Source organism: Gallus gallus, chromosome 3 (assembly GCF_016699485.2).
Source record: "Gallus gallus isolate bGalGal1 chromosome 3, bGalGal1.mat.broiler.GRCg7b, whole genome shotgun sequence".
NCBI lineage: Eukaryota > Metazoa > Chordata > Aves > Galliformes > Phasianidae > Gallus > Gallus gallus.
In genome coordinates, this window is record NC_052534.1 from 46,784,749 (window position 1) to 46,797,492 (window position 12,744).

A 12,744-nucleotide genomic window follows, 5' to 3' on the forward strand; every position below is an offset into this window, starting at 1 on the left:
CATAGAATCATAGAATCATAGAATGGCTTGGGTTGGAAGGAACCTCAAGGGTCATCACGCTCCAACCCCCCTGCTGCATGCAGGGCCACCAGCCTCCATATCTAATACTAGACCAGGCTGCCCAGGGCCCCATCCAACCTGGCCTTGAACACCTCCAGGGACTTCTGATGGTCCTTTCATTTTTCATGCTGAGTAGAGTACTATGGTGTGCCAATTACCTATACATGACTTTCTCTGAATACAACCAATAACACTTCTGGGCATATATATGAATTAATGACAAACACTGTGAGTGGACCTGTCCCTTTACTACCCACCCAATCCTTTGGGATAATTTCACCAAATCTTAGCATACATTATAACCAAGTGAGGTTTTGTGATTATCTTGAGGCTAAAGACCCGCCAAATGAAGTCGAACCTACACCAGCTGTAGTCCATGAGATTGCACTGGCACATGCCCCAACCCTACGTGCACCATGCCTCAAACACTTCCAAGGAATAGCGGTTGCATATGTAGCACCTGTAGAAAATGGATCAAGAAGTGAGCAAGTGGGTTTTTCTCCCCTTTTTAAGGAGTAGTAAATGACAGGATCAGTAAGAAAAGGCAAGCAAAGAAGACCAAAGGCAAAATTAGTAGCAGGGATTTGTGTAGCCCATGATGACGTGCCGCTGGAGGCTGACTCATAAACATTTAACTCTCTCACAACTAAACCCTATCACAGTTGAGCACAAAGATGTTTACTTGGTTACTCCTCAGTTGTGTAAGACACTTAAGCTTTGGACAGGGGTATAAAACACTGGCAAGAGATTTCAGATATCAAAGTCCAGAAGGTCCAAGCAGGCAACGTGAAGTACAGAGGTTACACAGAATCAGCCTCATTAGTAAACAGGATGTGGTTATTGGGTAAGAGCAGGAGACCTCACAGAAGCTCTGAAATATAGCAGCTAAATCCAGAGATAATGGTGATGCTTGCTGAACTATAAAATGAAGGTCCTACTACGGCCTTCACTGATGTCCCAGTGCAAGAGAAGGTTGTCATTCATTTTTTGCAGGAGCTGATATGTTGCATGATATCAACTAAAAAGCATGAAGGAAGAGAAATACTGCTGTATCAACACTGTATATATTGTAATATATATATAGCATAAATTTTTGCAAGTATTGGTACAACGTAATAACAATGAATGAGGTCCTCCTTATGTTCACTGCTGATCTAAACAGAAAGTAACGTTCTATCTTGTCTCTAAAAATGTATAATCGAGGTAAAAAATGGATTCAAGGGCCAAGTACATGAGATAAAAAAAAATGAATGTGACTGAACTATGCAAAGAGTGCTTATTAAAGCCTTTAATCTGTCTGCATGTTCTGAAGTTTGTTGTGTCTGTGATTAATATTACCATAATTAATGAAACTAGTTGTGATATGAATGTTATAGCTAGGAGTGTTTGAAGGACCTGACCTGACATACACTGATAACAGGACTTAGATGGTCTATTACGTGCAATCTTAAAGTTATACGTGTATGGATTATATTTACCTGTTACAATCAATGTTTACCATTTAGTCCAACGTAGTTGAGTTTCAATAATTGTCTTCCCAGCTTAATACATTGCAGTGAGCATGTATGAATAGACTAAAAGATTATACATTAGAACTTAGAAACTGTTAGATTAAATATATACTGGATAATTGAAGGCGATGAAATTTCTCTTAAAATGAAATAAATTCTTATGTATTTACTGAGTAATTCTTAAGTCTACTTTTATTTATTTACAGGATTTTTGCCATCTCCGGAGGCATGCTTTCACATGTTTACCACACAGTGAGTGGAGGAAGTGCCCAAGAAACCCAGTAACACATGTGGACAGCTCTGTGAGTTCATCAGGCAGTCACTTCACAAGAACACGTAAGCTGTCCCGATTGCCTTCTAACATCCACACATCACCGTGTGATGTCTGTGTGCAACACAGCTTTAAATTGGCGTGCGACTTACAGGTGTAAGCCTGTGGGAGTTTTACCTTTGAGGATATTATTATGGCTGTGTTGCAGCACTCTGATTGCACTTATCCATCTGTGCGCTGTTATGCTGACAGTGCTAACAAAGCACGCCCAGCTAGCAGGCTGGAACACCCCTTGTAAACACGGCTTTGGCTTTGCTGGGCGCTGAGCTGGGACGGGCAGGCCGGCGTCCTGAATCACACCTACACAAGCTTCCTCCAGCAGTGGGAATTGGTCTAGTTTGTTTTACTTAAAAAGGAAGTCCAGGAAGCAAACAGTACCTTCAGAAACATTATGACCGAGGCGAGAATAAGAACTGTTAGGGAACAACTGAACAGATTACAGAAAAATGCACTCGAATACTAAATGCAAAGCGGAATATGGGCAGCACAACCCGAACCCCTGTCCGCCAGCGGGGAGCAACGCCTGGTAGCTGCTGCTGTGCCCTAACGCGGCCTGGTAACGCGAGGAGGCGGCTCCTCAGCACCGTGTCCGCGTCTTTTCGGGTTCCCGCCGAGACGGAGGTGCCGGACTCGTCCCGCTCACAGCGCTCCGCAGCCCCGTCCGCTCCGCGCTCCGCGGCGCTGCGGGGGAGATCGCGCATCGCCACATCCGGGTGCCGGCCCTCTCTGCGCGCATGCGCGGCCGCCCCGCCGCTGTCAGGTTGGGAGCTGCTGCCGCCGCCGCTCCTCCCCGGGGCGCTGCGCTTCCGCGTTGTCAGGCAAGGGGGGCGAGCGCGGGATGGGTGGGGGGGGGGAGGGGGAGGACGGCGGTGGCGGCGGCGGTGGTGGTGGTTGTGGGGGCGGCCGCCGGTAGCATCCCGCCGGTGACTGGCTGGCGGCACACGCAGCTCCGAGGAGGCGGAGGGTACCCGAGCCGAGGGGAGGGGAACGAGACTGCGGCGGGAGGGAGCCGGCACACGCACCGCACGGACAGCGCGCACACACATACACACACACACGCGCACGCACGTAGGGACGGGTGACAGCGGCGGCCGCGGCCGCCGCCATGTGAGGCGGGGGGGCGCGGACGGGCGGTCGGCGCGGCGGGCTGACGGGCTCGTATCTGCTTGGCTCCAGCCTCCGTCCCCCGATGCGGAGCGGCCCCGCGCTGCCGGACTAGCGTCTGGGCCCGCCGCCCTCCCCGCGGGCGGGAGAGCAGCAGCGCGGCCGCCCCCGCACCGCCTCCCTCCCGCCGGGGGCTCGTCTGCCGCCTGCGGGGCGGGCGGCGGCGCCGGGAGCGGCGAGGCCAGCGGAGCGGGGAGCGCCGCCGCCGAGAGCCATGAGGAAATTTAACATCAGGAAGGTGCTGGACGGGCTGACGGCGGTCTCGTCCGCCGCCTCGGCGTCGTCCTCCTCGCAGCAGCAGCAGGCGGGGAACCGGGAGAGCGACATCCAGGAGACGCTCCAGTCCGAGCACTTCCAGCTCTGCAAGGTGAACGGCGCGGCTCTGCGGGGCCCGGTCGGGTACCGATCTCGTGCCGGGAGGGAGGGATGGGAGGGAAAGGGCGGCGGGTGCGTGTGCCCGGGGCTCGGCGGGCGACTTCCCGCAGCCATCGCTCCCGGAGAGCTCCAGGGGCCGTCGCCTTCCGGGCTGCGTGATGCGTGTGGTCTCGGTGTTACCGCGGGATGGCTGCGGGTAGGAGCGCTGCCCAGCTAAGCGCGCTCGGTGGAAGGCGCTGCCGACGGGCCCGGAGGCTTTGTAGCCCTGTGCTGTTTGGAAACGCTTTCGTCCCGTTCCTTCGCGCCTGGAAAAGGCTGTGGACGTTCGTGGCGGTTTCGCTGCAGCGTGTTGCCGAGCGGCTGATGCTGCTGTTGCGAGTGTTCTCTTGAGACGGAAGAAAAGTTCCTCTTTTTTTTTTTTTTTCCTCCTATTTGCTTGTGTGCGATACAAGAACTGCAGTTGGTGGCTGCACGCTTTGGAAAATGATGCAGCGAATTAATCCAGCAGCTGTACCTAGAGGAATAAGAACTGATTTGAATATCAATACCCGTTTTTTATCTTCGCCGTGCACCCGTGGCCAAGCGTGATATGGCTGAGCTTGTTTGCGGTTTCTCCTCCTTGCTTTCTGTGGTATTGCAGGCGCTGCTGCCACTTTTACAAGTTGGTCTTGAAGGACGTGGGAAAGAGCAGAGCTATTGCCACGCAGGCTTTATTCACTGTGTGAAATGCTAGGAGCTGTGGGCTGTATCTGCAACTTGACTGAAGGAAAGGAGCATAGCAGAAGTTCGCTATGCGTTGATGAGGTCCTAAATAAGCCCGCTTTCGGTGAAGGTTTTGAAATGGAAAAGCTGCCCTTCGTGTGGCTCACGCTGTACACCTGTAAAGGAAGGAAGAATAGGTGGTGTTCCTATTGTTCTTGATTCTGATTGATTGCAGCCAGAGAACTGCAATGGAGTTCTTGCTTGGGCAATTACCAAATTAGTCTTGGCCAATCAGAAACCTAAATGTGTGAATAGCTTCATTTTTATTTATTTTAATTCCTTGGTTAAAAGGTTCTTGCTTTTGAGAGGTGGGGATTTGGTTTTTGTCTGATTTCAGGAGTTTTTTTTTGGATGGAAACAGAGGTTGAGAAATGTGTGGAGGCTGGGTTGCTGGGGTTTTTTTTGGGAAGGTGTTGAGAGGTTGCACTGTCATATGGGGCCTGTTGGAGTGAGATTGAGGCAATTCTCTGAAAAGCGAGGGTGGTAATTTGTAGCAGTTCTGATGGCAGATCTGGCTTTGTTTCCAAACTTCCTAGGAACAAGTCAGGCTTTAATTGTTTAGTGCCTTTGTTAGGGCTGGGAAATAGGAATAGTCAGAAAAGAAAGTAGATGAAAAAAATGGAATGCTGTGCTGATACAGTCTTTGTACAGTGATAATGCAAAATTCACATTAAGTTTCAGCAAGTGAATGACTGGACTGATGTATATATATATATATATATATATCTATATCTCTTTTATAGTTCTTTCTTATAAGCCAGCTGTTAGTCTGTTATTAAAATGCTTTGGTTCCGTAATAGTCATTGACACTGAATCTCATTCCCTAACATATGATATTGATTCTGTTTATTTTTGGTCTACTGCTTGTTCCATCATCACTATGGTGCACTGACTTGCTAGACTGTACGCCATGGTTTCCCCTATCAACCTTCAGCCCTGGCATTTGATCCCGTTCAGAAAATACTGGCCATCGGGACCCAGACTGGAGCATTAAGACTGTATCCTTTCCTGTTCTGAAAAGGAAATCAGTGTACCTCACACAAGAGATGTCTTCATTCAGCTGCTGGAGCCGCTCAAACATGTTGTGGGAACCAGGTATGCAGGAGGGGAAGAAGGCCTGTGTGCTGTTGGCAGGGGGCTTGACTCTTCCGCATATTCCATATCAGTTCAAGTTGTGTTTGTGTTATGAGAGGTATGGCTGCTTAGTTCCCATCATTTCAAGCTAATATATGTATTTTGTAGAGGGTTACCAATGTGCTGTCGATTCATGCCAGTTGACTATGAATCTAAAGAGAGGCCTAGTCTGAGATCTTTTTCATTGTATTGCTTTATCCAGCAGAATTCTGAAATTCCATGTTGCTTTTTTGTTTGTGTTTTTTCTGTTGGCCTTACTGTTGAGAGAAGTGTCACAATACTGTGGTTACTTGTTACTACTTCTGTGTTGCAAACGGCTTTCAAGTGGGATGATACTGGGCGAAGGAGTGGTATTTCACTGATGGTTTGCAAGCAACTGAGGTGAGCAGACTGAATTTATGGAATAAACCAACAGTAACCCCACTTCTTTCTGTACACTAAAAAGTGAACTGCCCATATGTTTGTAGCCATATGGTACCATATCCATATGGTACTATCCAAGCCACATAATAACAGACGTGTTTCAACTTCATTTTAAAAGAAGGTGCCTTGTAGACTTGCTAATCTGCACTGCCGTTGCTTAAACTTCTCAGCAGAGTAGAATGAGTTGAAATCTCTGCTGTTCTGAGGCTGCATAAACTCTGACCTTTTTGGAAAAGGCTTAGGCCATCTTGCTAGAAAAATTGAGTTAATCCTCATTTATATTTCTATTTCTTTATATTTCTCTGCAAGTAGATATTGCTTTGTTTGTTTTCTTCTGCAACATCACCATCCTGTCTAAAGTTAATTGCATTTGAAAGGGTTGTCTTTTACAAGTTGAACAGGTAGAACTTCAAGATTAAATCAGAGGCTGAACTGAAATATCCTATATGATACTATGATGTTATGAGCTCTCAAGGTCTCAACATACAAGTGTAGTGACCATGCATTGCTCTCAGTGCTGTATTTGAAACTACAGTTAATAAATTCTAGTTCTTTAAAAGGTGAGGTATTCTATTTAAATGAAGGGAGAGTATGTGGTGTTACAGAGCTGTTAGTTATTGTCATATTAGTAGAATAGATGAGAGAACAAAAAGAAACTTAAAGACTGAGGTTGGTGAGAGAGAACAAAATGCAAGGATTTAGAGCTTGCATGCAGGAGGTAGTTTAGGGTGATACGACATTGCAGGTTGGCTAATGATGACTTGATTAAAAACCTATTTACTGACACGTGGCTATTGCTATACCTGTGATTTCTCTGAGTGTGAATTGTTTTTCAGATAATCAAGATAAGTCCAGCAGGATTGTGAGGGAAGCAACAGAGTTATTGTGAGAGGAAGCAGCGTAATAGTAACAGAAAATTTATTTCTGTAGGGAAGAAGTTTCACACAGGTTGAAATGTTTGAGTTCCTTGTTGGAGATGAGTATCCTCAGTACTGACTTGTAGACTTGGAAGAAATGTTTTAAAGCCCATCGTTTAGCCTGGTGGGTTAGCATAGTAAGCCATCAATGCTGCAGAAGTTGCATCTCCTGTGATTGCTTACTCTTTGGGAGGAGGGAGAGGTGTGGTCAAAGGGATGGATTCAGATAAATTTGAAATGTAAAACCAGCCTCTCAGTTTCTGACAAGTGAAACCTAGAAAGAACAGCCTTTTGGGAAGGAGTGAAACTTACAGAAGCTGTTTTTCACCCTAGTGCTCATGGATAAAAACAATGACAAAGTTCTTGTTGACCCATAGGGAAACTTATTCACCAAGGTTTTTACTGACAATACCTTTTGTGTAAGGATTCATTACAGTGGGAGCAGCTTACTCTTTAGAGCTGTAGAAGTGTGCCTTATAAAATGAGATGTGGAGTAGAAAGACTGTGAGTCACTAAGGAGATATTCACTGGGAACTAAATTCTAAAAGTGGAAGGGAAGTCAATCTTTATTTTCTTCTGTTATGAGTATATAGGAGTAAAGGAAGAATAATGCTTCCTTCATTGCCTACTAACAGATGGGACTTGGGTATTAATGTTCTCCTTGCATCATCGAGTATAGACATATCAGGCTTTCAGGTCCTATCTGTTGCAAGTAGGTGACATGATCAATTTTGGAGGAACAATTTGAGTACTTTTTTTTTTTTTTTGAGAAGATATTAAATATAACATGTTCTTAAATAAAGTAATGCACTAACCTGTTTTAGATTTCATTAATATGTAAAGAAATCAGTACTACACTTCTGAGCAATTAATGAGCTAACCTCTTTATAGAACTTGTTCTTTGTATTTGAGCAATTTTCAGTTCAGTTATTTTAACTTCAAAACCAATATTGTTTGAAAAAGATTCACATGAGCACAAATTTTCTTAATCATGCTCTCATCTTGTTCTTAATTATGAGGAGTCTGCAAGTATTTGGGTATTAAAATGTATTTTTCTTTGGCTAATACTGTTATCTCTACTATTGGTACAGTAGCTTGTAACATCAGAACTAAAACTTCTTCTAAAGAACGAAAATCTGTTGATAGGCATACACTGAGAATTACTGGTTTTGCATATTTGTCAAACAGAGGCAAGTAAAGACAAATAACATCGACGTAGTATTAAGCTCTCTGAATCCATAATATAATTGTGCAAGTGGAAATACTAAAGTGCAGAATGTGTTTTTAACCAATCAGATTGGAAGGACAATTACCACTTTGTTAACATTCTGTCTGGTCTCAGTCAGTTAAATTCAGAGGAGAGCATCATGGAGTTGGTGAGTTAATGTCCTGAAGACAGAACGTGTGCCATTGCATGCCCATAAACAACAATTTTAAGAGGCAGAGAAGTCCCTAAGAGCACCAGGAAGGGACTACTTTTAATGTAGTACTTCAAGCTTGTGTGTCATCAAGGTGATAGTCTGAGTACTCACTGTCCGTCTTGATTTCACTTCCCGAGTTACTTAGAAATATTTCTAATTCAAACTTAGGTAGGAGACCTAAAAGCAAGTGTTTCTGAAACAGGTTGCTGTTAGTTGAATATTATCCTTAATAGAAAAGAACATTTTGAGCTATTAATATGATTGTTCTTCCTTTTATTCTGTTTTCGGCTACAAAGGAAAATCTTGGTTTATTTGTTTTGTGTTGGGAAAAGTTAGTGTGTAGCTTAGTAGAAAACCTGAAGAGCTATCAGATTTTGGACCCACTGCACTTCACATAGCATACCCAGTTGGCATGACCATTCTCTCTGATATTAGGATCTCTCAAAAGTAATTGAGGAGCTTGATTTTGTTTTCTGTATTGCAGAGAAGATTGAATGATGAGATAGGAACTAGAGTAGAAGCACACTTGAGTGACATTAAAACCTTAAATTTACTTATCTTGCAAACACAATTATCTGCTCACTGTGATCTGCTTGTTCTTCTGAACTCATTGTGTTGACTGAAGGACACTCATTCCATATGGTTGAAGTGTTTTGAGTCTTGGCTGGTGGCCTGGTCTTTGTGTGGCATTTCAGTCTCTGGCTTACTTTTCTTTTTTTTTTTTCTTTTGTGGTCGTATTCACCACAAGGAACAACTTTCTCACTGTTTATTGATGTTAAATTTCAATGATCAGCATAAACACTTGTCGCTGTAAATATTAACTTCTCCACATGTAAACCATTTAGCTGTCCTTAATGTTGCTATCACCTTTTGGTCTCTGGTTCCAAATACGTTAGATATTGAGCTGCAAAATGTTCATCTATGTTTCTTTCCTGGATGTATTTGAATCATGACAGCAGGCCACGTAGTCCAGCGTATCTAAGAAGTTTCATCCATATTAATTGTCTGTGCTTTGTTTTGCCAGCACATACTCAAAGCCTCCTAATGAGGCTCTAGGTCTAACGTACAGCACAGTGCAATTGGGCAGACTCCACTGCGTTGCACCCTGGCAGCTTTTAGTGTCAATGGACAATGGATGGCATCTGCTTCTATGCTGTCAGTTGCCTTTGCTCTTTCATTTAAGAGTCCCTGTAGAAGTCAAGCACGACCTGAACACAGTAGCACTTAAACTGTAAACAAGTTTGAGGAAGGTTAAAAAAAAAAACAAAAAAACTTTTCAGGATTTGTCTGTCTTCAGGATGTTATCTATCTCCTCAAATTTTACATTACTAATTTTACAGGGCTCTGAACTTGAAAACAAACAGATAAGCTCGGATGACTATGATAGGAAGTGAGATAAGCTTTGAAGCTAATGCAGATAATTTGAAGGAAACCTGCTGTTTAACTACTCCGTCTTAAACTAGATATTTAGTTTTCTGTGCTTCAATTTCTCGACAGCAAAACTAGGACAGTGTATCAAGTAAGTCGTGTTTTGATTGCCTGCCAACATGAACGTGGTATTTTTATTGGTGCTTCATATCTTAAAAAAAAAAAAAAAAGAAAGTCATTCGCAGCTTGCCTCTCAGTTTCTCTCATGATGGAAAGAGTTCTAAAAGTAAGACTGCTTCCACTAGAAGGCCTTGAAAATAAAGGGGGTACTAGTAGAGTAAGTGTTAGGTGCCTTCCACACTGACTGTGTATGGCTAGGACATTTTATTCTCAAACAGAAAGGGCTATAATCTTGTTTGTTTGTTTTTTGTGGGTTTTTTTTTTCATGTTGCAAACTCAGTTCACAGGAAGGAGAAAAATTGAGTTGTTTGTCATTCTGTCAGTAAATATGTGAAAATTTCAGTCGTTCTGAATGTCAGCATCTGTTCATTTTCCCCCCATTCTTTTCAGCAGTAAAAGAAGACGGTTATATAAGCAAATGGCTGAAATTTTCATATGAGGCATGTAAAACTTGCTTTCTCTAACTTCTATTCTCTGGCCTTTGTGAGAAGAGCTTGCAACTGTTATTCTTTGATCAAAATAGCTCAAAGCCTGAATATGTGAGTCCATGCAGTTTCTGATGAAATGTTTGTTAGAGCATCTGGATAGTTTTGCTGTAAATGTATACCATAGAATTCAAGCAATTCAGTGAAATCTTTGAAGCTGTAACAAAATTCTGTTTTAAACTTGTGACGTTATATCAATTAAAAATACTTTTTCCTTTGAATTGTTCAAATACGGAAGGAAGTCTAATTGGTTGGTTTCCGTTTTCTTCCCCTTCTTACTGAAACATCAAGTTGCTTTTATTTGGTTGGTTTTATTTTTTTTTCAAGTACTTCTTTACCTGCTGTTTTTGCCTTCTGAATTCAGGGCACCTGAGCAATGCCTGGTGTTCTGTTTGCATTATTCAGAGCAAAGATTTCAGTTTCCCAGACCAAGCATCAAATTGTACAGTTGACAGTGCTTTAGGTGGGAGACTAGAGCAGTTGAACTTCAGAGATCCTGTCCAACCTAAACGATTCTGATTTTTATCTATTCTGTGAATCCACTGAACTCAAACTGTGCTATTTTTTTGAGTAACAGGTGTTTGGTTTTTTGCCATTTGTATGCTGAGTAGTTTCAATTTACGTGTGTACGCTTCTAGAATTTGAACAAATTTTCCTGTTTTAAGAAGGGTGCATCAATAAAGCCTCTAAAAATCCTATAGTAGTGTCATGCCAGTGCAACTCTGTGATTAACTATTAATAAGAAAACGTTCATTGACTACCTTACCATCCAGTTCACATAGAAGAGTAGTTTAAAAATGAAATGTGCTTTGGTTGTAGCATACATTAATCTTATCACGTTTCCGTTTCTATAAATGCACTATATTTCTTATCACCTCTTTCAGTGCTTATTTCACATGAGTATCATTGGCACTCACGTAGCTTGCTTTCAATGCAATGCTTGCTTTTCCCTCTTCTTATTGAAGAAAATCAACTAACCTCTGAATACGCTGGAATGAAATGAGGCTTAAATGATGTGATGCACATGATACGGTGTGATGCAGAACTCTTAAAAAGGCGAGGATTTATAGCAAGTTAATCCTATACAGATAAAGCTGACTGAATTCATCCTAATATGTAGGATAGTGTACTTCTTAAATTAAAAGTTACGCTTGGAGATAATTCATAAAAGCAAGTAAATTGCATGCGCCTCCTGTTTGAAGCATTATCGCTTGTATTGTATTTCTACAAAGCAACAGACTGTGGTATAACCATTATTGTTCCTGAGTACCTGAAGTATAATTGCATTGAATCTCATACTGTAAATTATGAAAATGAATCTTAGAATGAAATCTTTTCTTCTCTGTTGTAGCTATTTTACCGGCAAGGTGGAAACCTAATGCAGCTAGAAACTTTCTGGGCCATAGCGAGCTTGGGGAGGGGAGTGTCTTTTGGAAAGTGTGTGAAGTTTTCAAAGCTGCAGATTTTACTCTGGCATTAGTGAAGCTGGTTTTCTCACATCTCCAAACTATTGAGAGGTGTATCACTGAGTTGATACAACTTTGTGTTATGGTATTTGCTATCCATACAGAATTGAAGCAGAATTTTAGGGTAAAACGTAGTAGGAAATTGGACAGCTGGGACCCAGCTTAGGCTTTCAGGCTTCTGGTACAGCACCCTGTGTACTAGACTCTTAATTCAGCATTTCACTGGATTTGTTGTTTCTCAGCCACTGTGGAAGGGCTTTTAGAACTGAAGTAGCATTATTGCTGCAGGAGAAGAAATGAGCAGTTGCAGTAGAGTCATGGCTGGAAAAATAGAAGTGGCTCGTGATTTGAGATGTGATAAAGCTTGAAAGTACAAATTAAGATTGTGAGCCTTCCCTAAAAAAACTTCCTGCTCAGCAGAAAAATGTAACTGCATTAGATTTCTTTTAAGAGCCCAGTGCTCTGTATTTTTGTAAAGGCTTCACAAGGCAAAGCTGAACATTCTTACAGAGTGCCTTTAGAATGATCAGAGGTGCATGCAGTTATTACTTTCTACGTATCTTTTTGCTCCTCTAGTCGCAGAATCACACAATGGAGCAGTGAAACACATTACTTATCAGAGTTCCCTTAGCACGTTTATTTTTATAGGGTTATCTCTGTAGCATCTCAGTGGAAAAAAAAATCCAACTTGTAAATTATTACATTCTATATGAAGGTAAAGAAAACTGGAAAACTTGTATTTAGGGACTTTGTCCTTAACTTTTGCTATCTGGTAATGGTTTTGTGTTTGGAGGGGAAAAAAAAAAAAGAATCCTAAGCAGTTCTGAGAGAATAAATGTTGTGCTAAGTAGGTATCTTTAATCTCATGGGTCTTCTCTTTTCTACTTGCTGTTCTTGATGTGGCCTATCTTGGAGTGCATCAATCATTCTAATTTCTTTGAAAAATGCTGTTGCTTAGGTCTGTGAAGTGCATCTGGTTAAGCAAACAAGACTAATTCTCCAGAGATCTAATTCTTTGACAAAGTGTAGTTCTGTTTGCTGGTCTGAAAAATAAGTTTATGGTACCTGCACTCATACACGGTCTTGGTTTGTGTTACCTGCAGGCAGTACACATTCAATCAACTTCAGAAGTTATTTTACTGAACC

At 42.5% G+C, this 12,744-nt stretch overlaps 1 protein-coding gene across 10 annotated transcripts in view; it reads left to right on the plus strand.

Moving 5' to 3' along the window:
- Positions 1 to 3,216: 3,216 nt before the first annotated feature.
- STXBP5 (syntaxin binding protein 5) overlaps positions 3,217 to 12,744 on the plus strand; it is a 105,725-nt gene continuing 96,197 nt past the window's right edge. For all 10 annotated transcript variants that reach the window (XM_003640994.6, XM_015284281.4, XM_015284282.4 and 7 more), the window contains exons 1-2: positions 3,217 to 3,433; positions 5,104 to 5,201. In XM_003640994.6, the coding sequence (XP_003641042.2) occupies positions 3,281 to 3,433; positions 5,104 to 5,201 (251 nt within the window). In that variant the 5' untranslated portion in view covers positions 3,217 to 3,280. The remainder of the gene's footprint in view (positions 3,434 to 5,103; positions 5,202 to 12,744) is intronic.